Genomic DNA, 16,977 nt, shown 5'->3' on the forward strand with positions numbered 1-16,977 from the left:
TGTGCCCGTCATTCATTACTCCCTTCTCAATCTCATTTCTCAGTTCCCACAATAAACATATAGGTGACTATATTATATTACTTTTTTTAGGGATGAGAAGTACACTATTTATAACTAGCTTTTTTCTGTGTTAATGATCGTATCTTATTACACTTCATTAGGATTTCAACCTCTATACTATATGAAATTTCAGAAACGATAGTGTTAAAAAAACATCATCATAGACATTCTATAGCATTTCTGAAATGTTATCATAGGCGATGATGTTATTGAAACTTCTCAATCTTTTATAATGTTTTTTGAGTGTTATTAAAAGTCTCTTTCGATTGCATAAATTTGATGTATGAAAAGTTTTCATAGCGTTTGCAAAAACGTTATGGTTTATCTTTCATAGTGTTTTTTATATTAGAAAAAAATGCTATCAAAATTATTGATTTTATAGCATTTTTGTACACATTGTAGTAGGTCATGTAATTGAAAGTTCATGATTTTTCCTAGTGTTATCCTAGATGATTCCACTTTCAATTGCATTGTTTTAAACTTTTCACATTGTTAACCATGTTTCATAATTTTTTTTTTTTATAGCACTATGCATTTAAACATTTTACAGCATTGAGAAAAATACAATATAAATTGTACTTTAAAAAACATTTGTAGCTCTTTTCTTATAGTATATATAAGTCTATTGAAGTCGCTTGCCCATAATTACATGAGTACAACAAAAAATGTAGTTTTCATTAAGATGGACATGAAATCTTCAAATTTCTAAAAGACCAAATAATTAATCTCATAAATTACACGCACAATTAATTTAATTATATGATGAAAAGTGCACGAGACTAATTACATCCTTTCATAATTTGGTAGCTCATGTGTCATCATTTCATTTGCCTAAAAAGAAATAAAAACAAAGCATTTTTTTTATGAAACTATCATGGTTTAACTCTAATAATACATCAACCAATAAACCAAATTAATATGTTAATTCATATAAAGTACTTCAACCAACTTTGAAATTAAATTTGCTTACATATTTTGATTTATTGACCAAGTAATTTTAGTACATAACGCGTCATTAATGACAATCGTGTTAGATGTAGGCCTCAATAAAATGAATAAGGATTTCTTACTATATCAACCCACACATGTACTATATTTGGACCAAGACGGATGTGATAGATAAATATTTTTAGACCATTTGAAGACCATCTTCTTTCGTCAATTACATCTCCAAAATCGACCCAATCTAGCAGTATGCACTTTTGGAGAGTATTGATTACAAAACTCTTTTCTAATATATAAACAAAATATCAAACAATTTGCCTTTTCGTTGATAAAATGTAATAATTTGAATGTATGTGACTTTTTTAAGTCCAACAAGTACAATTAATGACTGGACATGGTTGTTCAAAAAGAGATAGTTACGTTTCAATTGGTACATCTATTTTGTATGTGGGTACAATTTAATATTTATATATAAAAAAGTAAAATATGTCAACACATACATGATTCCATCTAAAAAAAAATTGTAAATGGAATGTCATGAACTTTAAAAAGCTACCAAAAGTGCCTAGGCAAAGAAAAAAAATTAGAAAACATCGGCTAAATTGCTTGGGTTGGTTGATTATGTTGAATGAGAAATTTTGGACCAATCATAAGTCGCCGTATCATTTATCAAATTAATTATGAAATTGCAAAAGATCAAATTTCAGAGTAATTAAAAGCTGACATGCATCCCAAACTGAAATTAAATACATAAGTTGGTAAATCTCGATGCAACGTTTTTATTGTGACCATTGAATTGAATAAGATAATTTGGCTCGATTTGGTATTAATATTTGGGCTCTAGTCTAATTGAGCCAACAAATAGGTTTGGCCCAAATGCCAACTAAATCCCATAATTCAATTAGTTGTGCCTAAGGGTCAGGTCCATGAAGCAACTAAGCTCAAATCCGGAAAACTCACATGAGAACTCTATTCTTTGAAAATACAAACATTATTCAAAGACTTCAGCTTCGAGAACATTCACACGTTTCACTTCTTCAAATTAAGTGTAAGCATTCAACCGAGAGAATCAGATAATCAAATATTAGAGATCGAACCGCATCCACGTAAAATCAACATAAACTCAACTTCGACTCTACGAAACAAGGTTCTCCAAAAACCTCGCGTGAATAGATTCATTGATGTATTTTTACATATTTTTCTCCACCATTTACCTTTTAATGTTTGGTTTCATTTTTACCTAATTGTTTATTACTCGTAAAATATAATACATTCATTTTGTTATAAAATTTGGTGATGATATTATATACTGAGTCATTTTTGTTGCATTCTTTAAAAGGATTTTCAAGTTATATGCAATTAGAATTGTTGTTAAGATATCCTCGAAGTATTTAGAGGAAGAAAGTATTAAAGAAAAAAATTAAAAGAGTAACGAAAAATCTAACTAAAAATATGAATAAATTTTATGCGACCCAAAATTTATGAGAAAAACGGAAGATAAATATATATAGGATCTATTAGATTTTAAAGTGATTTTAATAATTTATTTTACTACTTTTAAAAGTTTATGATGATAAGAGCTAAATTTAAATATTATTTATTTACTAGTATATAAAACTTTGTATAAAATTAAATACCATATATTTTTTAATATGATTAATTATTATATTTAAACTTTAGATTAAAACTTTTAACACTTTACGTAGTAACACGTATTTATCCTGATATAAATAATAAAAAAAAATTACGGCTCCATTTGATTTTTAATTTTTTATTTTTGAAAATGAAGTCTATAGATATTATTCCTACCTCCAAATTTCTTGTTATCTTCTTTTTACTGATGGTTTAAAAGCCCAAGGCAAATTTTGGAAAAAAAAAAAAACAGCTTTTTTAAACTTGTTTTTGATTTTGAAATTTTGCTGAGATTTTAACCATTGTTTGAGAAAATAGACTTAATTTTTCAAAAACAAACGAAAAAAAATTTGTTACCAAACAAGATTTAAATTATAAAAAATGTCCTTTAGCTTTATAACCTATGTAAAAAATAACCTTGAATTTTCAAAAGTTTCGAGAATACCTTCAAACTTTTAATAGGAGTTCAAGAATACTCTTACCATTAGTTTTGGATTGAAACTATTAATGTTGTTTCAAAGATACCGTTGAACTATTAAAAGTTTCAAAATTACCATTAAACTTTTAAAAAAAAAAACACTCTAACCATTAGTATATGAATAGAAATGGTTAATACCTCGTTACAAAAATAATTCTAAACTTTTAAAATTGCACAAGCATCCTTACCTTACAAAAACAAAAGTTAAAAATGGTATTACTGTCCATCACCTAGCTCTTCAATTTCCTCTACCTCCCTAACTTCAATATATGTATGACCCAACACTTCTCTATTTTTCCTCTTTGTTCCCTCATTTCTTACTCTTACTCCTTGTTTGTTAACAATGTGACCTTTGTCTATCTACGAAATCTAAAAACTACCCACTTTGGTTAAGGTATATATATCATACCAAGAAGAAAAAAAATTACGAAACCACAAGTGATCTTAGGACTTGAATATTTTAACAATGTTGTACATTTGTAGTTGAGTGTCATCCTTTTTATATCTGGTTGTATTGTCATTTTGGTGAGTTTTAAGGGGATATCTTGATTTGGGATTTTGTGAGATTTTATGTTTTACTCCGAGTTTTTGTTTATATTTTACTAATGAGAAAAACAAGAGCATCTATATAAAAAATGAAAATATTTATATAATTTATTTTAAAATTGGTTATTTCCCACTCAATGTAACTTCAAATAAATTGATCCCAAGGCTAGGAGTATGGACATTTTTAAACTTCTTTTTTTAAATGTTAAGAATATTAATTCAACTTTTAAAAGTTTAAAGATATTTTTAAAACGAGGTATTAATTGTTTTTATTCATATATAAAGATATTTTTATTTTATTTTTTTAAATTTTTAAAGTTTAGGCATGTTGTAGAAAATTTTGAAAGTATAAAGAATAAAATCCTAACAAATTACATCCAAAATTAACCAAAAATACATTTTAGAACTTTGTTTCTTTTGGAAAATTTAATGAAATTATAGAAACTTTTGAAATATTTACAAATAATAGCAAAATATCACCGTCTAACAATAGACACACAAAAATGAAAACGTGGTCTTATTCAAAATCCCCTCTCTCCCACTTTTCTCTCTCACTTCACACTTTGGAGTACATCATTCTTATGGAGAGAGATGCTTTCACATCTTCTTAACACGAAATGGAAAATAGTTGGAGAAAGGAAAGGTTCCTTTTATTAGGGTATCCCGGGAACAGATTTAGTGGAAACAGGATGGGGCCTTAGTTTAGAGGATTAGAGTACATGGCTATGAATCACGATGTCGGGGGTTCGAATCCCTCATCGTCCATAATGGCAAAAAGAGGGATTTTTTCTATAGGATAAAAAAATCATGATCGAGATAGTGGACCAAAACTATAGAACTTGTGTATGGGTGTTTTGTACATCATCTTTGGATATTTATATATTATAATTTAGCGTAAATAAATAAATAGAAGTACGAAATGTGAACCAGACCGTCCATGTGGTACGTGTAATTTGTATACTCGGAATCACAAGCTTCCTTATTCTGTTAATGTGACTCCGTGGTCGTTTCGTCTTCGATTGACTAGGGTTCTCTCTACGCGTCTATCTAGGACTCCGCTCGCTTGCGGGACTTCTCTTCGATTCATACCGTTCCTCATTCAATACTACTTTCCAGATTACAAGTCGAGGTTCGGATTCAATTTATTCAATACCCCCTAGGTCAATTTTTAGTTCGCGCATTCGATTTGAAGGGTATATTTCTCAACCTCTAATCGCTTTTCGACTTTTCGTTTATATTACGAGATTCGTTCAAAATTTGACCAGTCTTTTGTGGGGTTTTACTTCCTTTTTTGTGTTCACTTCGCGATTCCTGTCGCGATCTGAAAATTTTTGGATTTAGGGTTTCGACTCAGTGTTTTTTTGGCGATTTCTGGGTATTCTTATTGTAAAAATTGGGGATTTTGGGTTTTCTTTGGGAATTATTGGGGTAGGGTTTGGTATTTCCATGGCAGCGGGGAGAATGGGGGGTTATCGCGACTATGATATGAAGGACCGGGATTCCAGTTTTGATGCTTCGGGAGTAACTGCGAAAGAAGGATATGAACGGGGGCGGAGCGGTAACCGTGAAAGCAATAAGAATCGAGGTCGGGATGTTAGAGACAGAATTAGGGTCCGGCAAAAGGATATCAAGGAGAGGGAAGCGGGTAATGGTAGTCTACGATCTTCTAGTAGAAGTGATTCTGGAAGCAGTGGTGGTATTGCTTCTCACGGATTGAAACAGAAGGTTTTGCTCGTCAGGACAATGGATAGGGAGCCGGGTGAGCTATCTAGTGAGAGTGGATCTGATGATGCCACCGAGTCCAGATTACGATTTAAAAATAGTGAGTCGGCAAAGGTGGTGGAGAATGGTATCCGTTCTCCACCAGAGAAGAAGAGGAAGTTCTCACCAATAGTTTGGGACAGAGACGATAAAGAAGAGACTACTTCCACAAAAAATAAGGTCGCCAAGGCTGTGACAGCTTCATCCGCGCCGTTACCAAAGGAGCAGAAGCAATCTCCTAATGCAACGTTGGATACTCTTGATGCCATGCCTGCAGCACCTGGTAGAAGTAAGGATCCCGAGTACTTGCAACCTTCCTCTCTTGTTGAGCCTTCTGTTGGGGGCCTTGGCTCAGATGAATTCTCCGCAAGTGGTTCACCAATATTGCCATCTTCTACTTTGCTTAGGAAACCATGGCATAATGATCTTGAAGCAGAAAATTTTGGGGATGATGATTACGCTCCCACAAGAAACATTTCATCCTCTAGATGGGCTGCTGGAAATAACACTCCTGGTGATGAAGGTGAAATTTTAGATGAGGAAATGCCTAAAAGGCGGAAGACAACACCAATTTCGGAGTCCTTGGAGGCCATCAAAGTACAAAGAAAATCATTAACTCCAGAGATTGGGGAGATAATGAGACAAGGCTCTGAAGCAGGGACAAGGTCATCTGAATCGACAGAACATGGTGATCGGTCTCGATCTTCTAGTGCGAATCATTACCTTGGTAACGATTTTGAGAAGGAGGAAGGCATGGATCTTGGTGATGAAATTCGTAGAATGGATACTAGCAGTAGCCGGTTGGATACTGATTCTGAGGATGAGACGGAATCTCCCGAGGAAGCAGAGCCTAGTGGCCCTCCTCCCCAACGAAGTGTAAATATGCTTCAGGGCTGTAGAAGTGTTGATGAATTTGAAAGATTGAACAAGATTGATGAAGGAACTTATGGTGTTGTATATAGAGCCAAAGACAAGAAGTCGGGGGAAATTGTTGCATTGAAGAAGGTAAAAATGGAAAAGGAACGAGAAGGTTTTCCCATGACTTCTTTGAGAGAAATAAACATTCTTCTGTCTTTTCATCACCCTTCCATTGTTGATGTAAAAGAAGTGGTGGTGGGCAGCAGTCTTGATAGCATTTTTATGGTAATGGAGTATATGGAGCATGATCTAAAAGCACTCATGGAGACAATAAAGCAGCCATTTAGTCAAAGTGAAGTCAAATGTCTGATGCTTCAGTTACTGGAGGGTGTTAAATACCTTCACGATAATTGGGTGCTCCATAGGGATTTAAAAACATCAAATATACTTATGAATAACCAAGGAGAGTTGAAGATTTGTGATTTTGGACTAGCTCGGCAATATGGGAGCCCCTTGAAAACTTATACACATATGGTTGTTACTCTTTGGTACAGGTTAGTTGCATTTTTCTTACATTCATGGTCATCTCTAATATCCACTTTCCTATGCTCATTTATAGGTGGAGGCATTAATTTAGCCGAGTATGTTTTGGAGATGCATGCCATGATCAATGATCATGGTGAAAATGGTAAACAATAAAATGTTTTATGTCTTTGTTTTCTAAACTTTGTTCATGCATATTGTCAGGGCACCTGAACTCCTATTGGGAACAAGAAAGTATTCAACAGCAATTGACATGTGGTCCTTGGGTTGTATTATGGCTGAATTATTGTCAAAACAACCACTGTTTAATGGAAAAACTGAAGTTGATCAACTTGACAAGGTAAAAATAAATATTATTATTTTTTTAGTGAATGCATATTCTAGTTATTTGCAGTATAATTGCTTGCATGCTTATGCCCTTACCTTTAACCTTGCAGATATTCCGAACTCTAGGCACACCCAATGAAACGATTTGGCCTGGGTTTTCCAAGCTTCCAGGAGTAAGGGTCAACTTTGTTAAGCACCAGTAAGTATTGTTGATGTTACTAAATCTGTTTTTATCTATCACATTTTTCTTATTTTTTTCCCACTGTTTTCCCAGGCTTCCAGCTATGGGTGATTCTGGTCTGGCTATCTGGCCTCATTTGGTGACCTTCCAGTTACTTTTCTTTCATAGCTCATTTTAACTAGGGACATGTTCCTTTCAGGTACAACTTATTGCGTAAGAAATTCCCAGCGACATCATTTACCGGTTCGCCAGTTCTTTCTGATTCAGGATTTGATTTGTTGAACAAACTTCTGACTTACGATCCTGAGAAGGTAATTATCTGATCAGCTCCGCTTGATTTCCTCATCCACTTTTGTCACTTACCAAGATTTGTTGTCTTAATGCAGAGAATTACAGCTGAGGCCGCTCTTAATCATGAATGGTTCTCAGAAGTTCCTCTTCCAAAGTCGAAAGAGTTCATGCCTACTTTTCCTGCTCAGCATGCTCAGGACAGGTATGACAATTGTTAGACTTCTGAGTTTGTGGTTGAACTCCTTAGTAAACTTAATCTAAATGATATTCATGGCATTTTATGACATCTGTGTAGGCGTTTACGGAGAGTAATGAAGAGTCCAGACCCCTTAGAAGAGCAACGCAGAAAGGAGTTGCAGCAAGGGGAATTGGGAACATCTGGCTTGTTTGGCTAAGAGAACGGATCTGGTAATTTGGCTGAGGCTGCTTGAAGTTATTTTTCTAATAACTCTGACTATCGGACCTGATTGAGGTGAGGGAAGAAGGCTGTGAATCTTGTTTGACAGATGATTGCTAGTGCTATTTTAGCAGGGCATTCACGGTTATTTGGTTCAAGATATGTATTTTTTTTTTTTTGATTCTGTCAAGAAAGTCTATTGCAGCTTGACGTCAATTCTTCTCCTCTGGTCACCGTATAGAAAATGCTTCACTGACACGACTTGCATGGCAAGGTGTGGAACATTGTTGTTTTCTTGAAAAAATCAGATTCAGCAGAAACTAATTGTGTAACATATTCCTATTGAAAATTAGGCTGTTGGCCATAAATTTTATTTATAACATTAGATTACCATGGATTTACTGCCTAAATTGTTCCAATATATCTCCTTTTAATATTTGAATTGTGTTTGCAAGAGATGGTTGGTGGGAAGGGGAGGGCGGTCTTTGCTTCTCGTTGGTGAAGAATTTGACAGTTACCTTAGTTTTTCAAAGGTAATTAATTAACTGCAAAAGCCTTTCAGGATCAGGATTACGTTTTGAAGCTTTCTGTATCAGTATCTTGTTGTGTGCATGTTTTTGGAAAATTCATCTCGAAGTGTTGGTCATTTTAAATACAGTGCTTAGCCTAAACAATTGGGGATCTGCCAAGTAGGCCTTTCTATGTAAGCCCGGTTTAGTTTACTCTTCTCCCTCTTTTATTTTCATCTTGTCCAAAGTCATTTTAAATACAGTGCTTAGTCTAAGCAATTGGGGATCTGCCAAGTAGGCCTTTCTTTGTAAGCCTGGTTTAGTTTACTCTTCTCCCTCTTTTATTTTCACCTTGTCCAAAGTTCTATTAGATGGAAGATCATTTTCCTTGGACGTTGATTTTCGTGCCAAACTTTTATCTGGGTTCTATAGCTGGACTGTTGATAGTTCTAGAAGAAATTGCTAAAGGGTGCCATCGTTTTTTTTGGGGGGGGATTTTCTGTTAATATAGTTAGTGCTTGGTTATTGGTGATTTAAGTGACTTTTTTCTTTGACATGTTCAAGTTCCAACCACTGCTGGTGCTGATGGATTCTTATTTCAATGCTAAAAATTTAAGCCATTGAAGATTGTGTTATCTGTGGCACCAAGTTTCCATCATGTTCCTGCCACCAAATTGTCGACCTAAAGCTGCCAGACGTTATCACTGAAATCCTTAACAATTAGCTTTTTGAAAAATAAAAATAAATGACAAGAGAACTTTTATGCAACCAAAAAGCCTGTATGCGGTATGGGGTATTTCATCTGTAAATGCAGGAACAAGAGTAGCATTTTGTGGTTTTCTATATAATCTCACTGAAATAGTATTTTTTTTTTTTTTTGCATCTTGATGTAATTATTTGGTTGTTGGTGCACATGGGTACAACGAACTTCAAGTTTTCTGTTCTTTTGGCTGTTGAAATAATTAGTATTTATTGCTTTAGTTTGCTGTTCAGAAGTATCATAACTCTTCAAAGGAATGTGTAAAAAATGGATTGACTTTTGTCACTCATTACTCTCTTTTAATCAGTGTAGAAGATTCAATCTTTTGTCAGTCCCCGTGATTTTTCTGCAAATGTCACTGCAGTATCAAAGCTAGCAGGTTGAGGAGCTTGCCTGCATTTCTCTGGAAGTTATTAACTTAGTTGTTGATTCACACACTCGAGGTACTACTATATATGCAAACTTTGTTTTTGTTTGCATTTATTTGAAGTTCCTAAATATTTGCTCAACGGCTTTCTTCTTTGAAGTGCTGTTAGGAAGAGGTTATTTTGCTCTGTTATACAGAAAAGTATGGTTAACCAGACATTAAGCTGACTGTTCTGTTTAAGTTTACTATCAAGCTTGGCGAAGATTGAGTGAGAATCTTCTAACCCTTAGCTGGTAGCGTTAACCATTCCATGCAATTGGTCTCTTTTTTTGAAAATGTATTTTGCGTTCTTTCAACCTAAAGAATGATGGATTTCTTAGAAGCATGTTAACTATAGCCATCTAACTTGACATGGTATCCATGATGTGGTTTGTGGTCGCTGCATCAGTATTGCAATTTGCCATGGTGTTCTGCCTTTTAACTACGTTGGTTTTGTCAACAATTTTAGTATGTGTACAGCATTTAAATGTTGGTTGTTTTCTAAGCATATATTTGAGAACTGTACAGAAGTTCAAATCATTATATTGGGTTGGACCTCATGGGTTGAAAATTGGATTTAGACTTGCTCGAACCAAAGTTTTGGCTTTACAGACCCGTCTCTGGTGTGGTGTAAGAAAGAAATGAACTTACTGTCTAGTGATGTAAATGTAATTTGCTTGTTATGGTAAATTGATCGTTGATCTGATGCTATAGATGAAGGCATTAGTAATGGTTTGTAGCGTAGTTTTTAGTAAAATCTTTGACTATGTCCAGTTTTGTGTGTTTAAGCGTTGTCTTGTTTCTTTTATCCAATCTGACATGTATTCTTGCTGTAAGTTCTCTATTCATTATTTTCACTTTCCTAGTTCTAACACACTTTTTTTCACCGTAAAGTCCAACACGAAGGCGCTGTTAGGTCTTGGTCTTGGTGAATAATCCGTCGAACCAATCTCGAAACCATGTGTCCGGGTTAAAAAAATGCACTTCCGTTAACAATGGAAGAGGTTTTGTGAATGCTGGATTATGGTATCTTATTTGATTCGCATCATTTTACATCTATATTAGTTCAGAAAGTTTGATGTACTAATAAGTTCATGAGTGACATTAATTGGAAATGCAAATGGTTTCTTCTTTTAGCAAAATATAATGGGTGGTTGTCTCAACGAGCCACTGGCCTTGTTTCCCAAGTGTTTGAACGCATCTATCTCACGTTCTGCAAAACCTTTTCGGGTGTTTTATAGTTGTAGTTTTTAAGAGTTCAGAATGGATGATGTTTCCTAAAATGTGGATATCATAATGATGATATTAAAAAGGATTGAAATGTATAGATCTCAAGAATAGAGTCAAAGGTCATTATTGAAGTGTTAAGTTTTGGTGTGTTGTGGGTATAGACAGTACCTAAACAGAATTATGAATGTGTGCATTTTTATTACTCACGAACAAAGAGATCCTTTCTAAAACCTTATGGTAGATGTTGCCCCCCCCCCCCCCCCCCCCCCCCCCCCCTTTTGCCTTTTCTTTTTTTAATCAGTGAATAAATGACACTCGACCGATGGTTTCAAAGTTTGTAATTTACAATGGATTGTAATTTAACTACTTTGTTGAACAACCCCGAGAGATTGAAATGAATTAGACGATTTAAGTGAAGAAAAAGATGAGGTGGTAAATCAATTGCAAAAAATTAATTTTGATATTTAGAATATATATTATTTATTATTTTCAATTCTCAAATACATTTAAAAATGTGCACAAAAGTAATTCATGTCATGGGTGAACAACAATTTTTGATAACTTTTGATAAATGTGAATTAAAGGAATATATAATATAATCTTTTATAATTTACTTTAGAAAAATCTATTCAAACTTTCAATTTTGGCTACAATAATTCATGTCGTGGGTGAACAACCTAAAAAGTTCCAAGGGGGAAAAACTCTTTTATTTAGAAAGTCTATTTCCACTAAAAATTCAAGAGAATAATTATTTTAAAGCTCAACAATATGCGGGATTCAAATTTTGACAACATAATTTTTGTATGTTTTCTAAATAGGTTTATAGGGAATCAATTTATAATTTATTCTGGATTTTACTTCATCAGAGAGAAAAAAAGGAACCCATTCTTCTATTCTTCAAATCCTTCTCTTCTAGAAGTACAAACTTCAAACTTATCAATCTGAGTCGTATAGTCAGGATTTTTGTCCAACTTCTATCGCTAGTACATACCCGCGCTATCGTCGCAATTACGATTACAGGTGTACTCAAATGAATGACCTTAAAATGGGTTCTGTTTATGAGACTCCTTGTCTTACCAATTCACCTCCCACCTGAAAATTTCAAAACAAAATAAACACATTTATCTTAGTCAAAAAGGGTTTGATGGGGTGTAAATCCTCTTATTTTAATGATGGTTATTCTCAATCTACAAATTTAGAACGAAACAGCTCTCTCGCTCTAAATTCCAAGCACCAGGAGTAGCATCATAAATCTTTATAATCATGTTAGATAGATATGCTGTTGGGGATTCCACGACCAGTTACCCCTGGACCAGATGTGGGGAGAAGTAGCTCATATGGAGGAACACCTGCACCACTTCTATTTTTAAGATGGTCATCTTTGTTTCTACTGTTTATAATCTCTTCTATCTCCTCTAATCTTGATGAAAACTTGTTAAATAACTCCAACACCGTTCTATTGTCGATCCAGTGGCGGTGTAATTGGTTCACTTGGCCTAAGTACTCCTCATCCGGTGAGTGAGTTGACAATGTGTCTTGAACTGCCATTACTTTTGTTGCTTGAAGTTGTGTTGGCAAAGAAGATAAGAAAGTGCGTTGAGGGTTGGCAATGAAATTTTCATAATCATGATCACCCTCTTGTGGTATGAGCTTTCGCATTAGCGTCGGACGATTTGGCACATAACTTCCAAAAGGGTACTGTCCAAAGTTGATTGCAGCATGTTGTCCAGATGCCACCCAAATCATTGTTGTGAGTATGCTAGATAGGTCCTCTTTAGTATCGAGTTTAGGCCACCAAGGTTCATTTCGCTTTTCGGGATGACCTTTGTTCTTAATCTCACTCCACCAAGCTTGGAGTTCAACGTCGTTTGTGAGGGAATTTGGCTCCGAGTAGAAGTGTTCGACATAGGATTCTACCCATTCTTTTATGGCTGACCATATAAGGAGACCATCTGCTGCATATGGGTAGTCTTCAATCACAAGTCTCACACCATTTGGCATTGCAGGATCCTCCACTGCCATACCCCTAAAAGTTTTAAGGCCATCTTAAATTATTCAGTGGCTACAAACCATTTAAAAAATAACGAAGACATAATGACAGCCTCAAAATCTAGCCTATTGAGTTTTGTTGGGACTTGGGATTAAGTGAAGATTAATGGTTGTATATAGCCTTTACCTTCGAAGAAGATCTTTCGGTAATGCTTCCATGTCAAATCGCCACAAGCTTTTGTATGCTGCAGAGCTTAACTCCATGGAATACTTACCCCCAAGGAAACTAGCCTCAATAATTCCCCCACCATTTATAAGATTTTGACGAGCCAGTGCATTGATTTCCAGTGTGTAGCGCATATGAGGATGAAGCAGCTTGTAAATAGGGTGCATGGAACTGAGTTGCCTATGAGTTGCAATTATATAAGGTTCCATAGATGCGTGAGTCCTTAACCTGGATGATGAAGATCACAAACTCATTAAAATACTATACACTTCTCCTGCAATGTCACTCGTGAAGTTCGTAATCAGTACAAGTTGCAATATACAATTCGTACGTAGATAGTGAAAAACAACTGCATCTTTCTTATACCAATGATTTACAAGTTGGTGGATTCCGGCGTCAACAGAGCACACATGAGCTTTTGCTAGCTTCCAAATCCAATAGGTTGTAGCATCATGGCCATGAGTATACACATGTTTGTTGGTTTTTGAAGATGGTGTTGGAGGTAGTGAAAGCTCAATAGCTATAGGCCTCAAACTACCAGTCTGAGAATAGAAGAACACTGTTCTAGAGGCATAGACTTTTCTCCCTGGCAATGCATTGATCTTCTTGATAAATGGCAAAAGTATGTCGTGGTAATCAAGTATAAACAATCTCTTTTCTTCAATGGCCTGTATTAAAGAATAGAGTAAACTTTCAATTATGAAAGGAAAGCTGTTTATCAAATGTTGTAGGGTGAGACGGTTGTCCCATGAGATTGGTCAAGGTGCACGTAAGCTGGTCCAGATACTTACGGATAGCCAAAAAAAAAAATAATAATAAAATAAAAAAAATGCAGATGCTAATACCTGTTCTATACTCATGCCGTTGTAAATCTCCTTCTCTATCAATTCTTTTGTAATGGCTGATTCTGGAGGCCCATAAACATTAGGGTCAAGTTTGCTGCGAATTGGAAATTCCTAAGATGCACACTTCAAAATTAATAACAACTTAAAATAGTCGTTTTTCTACCCAAAATCAACAGAAATTCGGAAAATGTCATTCATACCCTCAAACACTCGATATTTACTGGGTTGACACCAGCCAGAGTCTGTCGTGCAAATTCGTGGTCCCTTAGCCAAGAAAATCTATCACCTGCAAGTTGAAAGCCGCAAGAAAACTTGAGGTGTGCTTTTGCATCTTTAGATGATAAATCGAAAGAAGCTGAAAAATCAAATTGGACAGCTTCACTAATTTCGTGATCGTCGACAAAACATATACGAGAAAATCGAGTGTACTTTTTATCACAGCTGGAATCTCATACTTCAACAATGTCTGACCAGCATTAACAACTTGCTTCATAATATTGCCAAGAAAAAACTTTTGAGAGTACTCTTGGTGGTTTTCATCGTTCAAGACAACGCCATCAATATACAGCTTATCAATTTCTGAAAAACACTTGAAGGGTATGTCTGATTTTGATAGTGTAGCTGCAATAGAAGGTATGAGATTATGGACTAGAGCCTTTAACCTCCCGGCAGAGAATGTATTTTGCTTTATCTCCTCAAAAGTTTCATCCCGAGGAACATAAACTGGGTGTGGCTTTTCAATTCTACTTTCAGTAAGCGGATCTATTCCAATGCCAATTCAAGAAAAAACAAAAACATTTGCATTTCACAGTTAGAAACAGAAGATTCCAAACCTCAGAACAGATTTGTATTGTATCTCCATAAACTAAAAAACATCCAGTCAAGCATACCTGAGACACTTGGAGGCCGACCAGTTCTACAACGTCGAGGATAAGGACTATCTTCAACACCCAGTACAGGCCTAGCAAGATCTTTGCTCTTATCAGGATTACCCAAATCGTTGTAAACATCATAGTCATAAATTCTATCGTACGGCTTCCTTTCACCTTTTCCATTGCCCCGAATGCTTGTCAAGTCTTTACTGCGAAGATCTACAAGGCCCGGCGGCGTTTGTGATGGCAAGTAAGCCTGTCAAATAGCCGTATGATTCAATTTGCGGCGCTTGAAAAACACATTTCAAAACTAAACAAAACGAAAAGTAAAAAGGAACCAATAATCGAAACAAAAACTAGGGTTGTACGTGATTTTTGAAGATAATTCTACTATCTGAATTATCCTTTCTTGAATGAATCCAGGTATTCGCTGGAAAGAAAATAGGACCATCATCAAAACCATGAACGATAACTTCCAAGAGATAGAACTCTTTTCCATGAAGATTGGTGATAAGAACAGCCCCAGGACTGCCAAAGTCTCGCGGCACAGTGAAATTGGCAGCGTATTCCAAAGCGTGAACGCCGTTGTGAGGTTTCGGCAACCATCCTCTCACACAAGATTCTATACTTCTTCCCGAATTGGTTTCTGCAAGATATAAAATCAATCAGAAAGAGAAAGTTTTGAGGAAACTGGGTCGATCAAGTTCATATATGATAATCCAAATCAAAGACAAACGTCACGGAAAGATCGAATGGAAGGAGTTCAAAGAAGCTTGTCGAGGATACAAAAATGGCGCCATAAATCGAAAACAGTTTAAATAGTTTTCATCTCGGTATATTCATAAAAAGTTAATTTTCTTTTCATCTGTTTTGCTTTGCTCCAACATTTGCTCGGTATAAAGTTGTCTTTAAAAAAAAAAAAATTGAAAATTTAACTTTGGCCCTTTCCATCAACTTTTTTTTCTGCATAGTTTTAAATCAAAATATTATATTTCATGCATATGACTTTAAAAGATAAAATATAGGTGTTAAATTGTAATTTTGATCCTTATAGTTTGGGGAAAAAAATTATAATTTAATTTCTATAATTTGATAAAATTAATCGCTCTACTTTGGTAATATCTTTCAAAATAGTTCCACATGACTATTTACGAAGGTGGACTAAGTTCTAATTATAAAACATAAATAATTAAATTCTAATTTTCTTCTAGAGACCAAATTTAACCTTAAAATAAAAAAAAATATACATCGTTAAGAAATTAAACGACAGAAAACAAAAATTACAGAAAAATAAAAATAAAAATCACGTAGTATGGATCAAAATATTCTCCATTGGGGGATATATTTTTCTAACAGAATATTATGGATCAAAATATTAATGAAGTTATAAGTTCATTACATACAATGTTAGCTGTGATCTTGAAATAATTCACATATTTATGAACAATGTTAGCCATAACAGATTCATTTTTAAATTCTTTTAAAAATAAATCCTAAAAGCCAGAGAAAATCAATTAAAGAAAATACAAAATCAATTAAAGAAAATACTGAATAGTTGATTCATGACGAGCACAAACCAGGATCGATTTCTTCACTAATGAGACGAATCGATATCCCATGGCCAATCCCATTGATAAAATACTCCCACTGATCCTCGATCTTCTCTGTCAACTTCTCCTTCATCTTCTTCCTGATCTTAATCGTCGCCCTAACATCGATTCCACCAGAAGAAGAAGAAGTAGAAATCGTAGACTTATTACCGCTTCTTTTTTCCGACGGAGAAGCAGCAGTCTCTACAGTCTTCTTCTGACTGCTTATCACCGTCCGATTCGATCCATTCCCGCCGACCAAAGATCCACATCGCAAAACCCTAGCTTTCCGGACCCGGACCTTGCTCCCGGCGCCGGAGATCGTGAAAAATCGCGAACCGGATGACTCAAAGAGTTTCTGTAAGTTCAAATGATTGCTCGGCGAGACTGTAAACATTTTAAGTTTACGAGGAGATTCAGAGACGGAATCACGGCGGAGAAGGCGACGGCGTGATCTCGACTGGCGAGGAAGATGGAGGTAGAGAATGGGAGTGGTGAGATCAGTGCAACACCGAAGATAAATGTATTGTCG

The 16,977-nt window shown here is 35.1% G+C and overlaps 2 protein-coding genes across 13 annotated transcripts; one reads left to right on the forward strand and one right to left on the reverse strand.

Moving 5' to 3' along the window:
• Positions 1-4,545: 4,545 nt before the first annotated feature.
• Positions 4,546-10,857, forward strand: LOC120081671 (cyclin-dependent kinase G-2-like). 12 transcript variants are annotated; one of them, XR_016530630.1, is made up of 10 exons: positions 4,576-6,834; positions 7,028-7,163; positions 7,261-7,349; positions 7,531-7,642; positions 7,718-7,824; positions 7,918-8,094; positions 8,215-8,293; positions 8,475-8,552; positions 9,653-9,731; positions 10,589-10,857. XR_016530630.1 is itself a non-coding variant. In XM_090315464.1 (6 exons), the coding sequence occupies exons 1-6, from the start codon at positions 5,108-5,110 to the stop codon at positions 8,015-8,017; spliced, it is 2,271 nt and encodes a 756-aa protein (XP_090171590.1). In that variant the 5' UTR covers positions 4,546-5,107; the 3' UTR covers positions 8,018-8,429. The 12 variants fall into 12 exon arrangements, 1 of the variants encoding a protein (XP_090171590.1); XR_016530629.1 differs by having other exon boundaries at positions 4,582-6,834; positions 8,225-8,293; XR_016530631.1 differs by lacking the exon at positions 10,589-10,857 and adding an exon at positions 9,816-9,930 and having other exon boundaries at positions 4,582-6,834; positions 8,225-8,293.
• Positions 10,858-12,050: 1,193 nt separating this feature from the next.
• LOX6 (PLAT/LH2 domain-containing lipoxygenase family protein) lies at positions 12,051-16,977 on the reverse strand. The gene is made up of 9 exons (XM_039036616.2): positions 16,434-16,977; positions 15,225-15,502; positions 14,875-15,112; positions 14,414-14,746; positions 14,185-14,270; positions 13,985-14,095; positions 13,506-13,807; positions 13,101-13,367; positions 12,051-12,950 (listed from the first exon to the last, which is right to left on the reverse strand). Exons 1-9 carry the CDS (start codon positions 16,840-16,842, stop codon positions 12,191-12,193), a joined length of 2,784 nt encoding a protein of 927 aa, XP_038892544.1. The 5' UTR covers positions 16,843-16,977; the 3' UTR covers positions 12,051-12,190.

This window comes from Benincasa hispida, chromosome 7, assembly GCF_027475165.1.
Source record: "Benincasa hispida cultivar pf3 chromosome 7, pf3_genome.v1.1, whole genome shotgun sequence".
Classification (NCBI taxonomy): Eukaryota; Viridiplantae; Streptophyta; class Magnoliopsida; order Cucurbitales; family Cucurbitaceae; genus Benincasa; species Benincasa hispida.

Coding starts and splice junctions, on each gene's coding strand:
- LOC120081671 (XM_090315464.1), top strand. CDS start 5,108: ATGGCAGCGGGGAGAATGGGGGGTTATCGCGACTATGATATGAAGGAC. Junction 7,643..7,717: donor TGACTTACGATCCTGAGAAG/GTAATTATCTGA, acceptor GTCTTAATGCAG/AGAATTACAGCTGAGGCCGC. Junction 7,825..7,917: donor GCTCAGCATGCTCAGGACAG/GTATGACAATTG, acceptor ACATCTGTGTAG/GCGTTTACGGAGAGTAATGA.
- LOX6 (XM_039036616.2), bottom strand. CDS start 16,842: ATGTTTACAGTCTCGCCGAGCAATCATTTGAACTTACAGAAACTCTTT. Junction 15,503..16,433: donor TAGTGAAGAAATCGATCCTG/GTTTGTGCTCGT, acceptor TATATCTTGCAG/AAACCAATTCGGGAAGAAGT. Junction 13,368..13,505: donor CACCAACTTGTAAATCATTG/GTATAAGAAAGA, acceptor TTCATCATCCAG/GTTAAGGACTCACGCATCTA.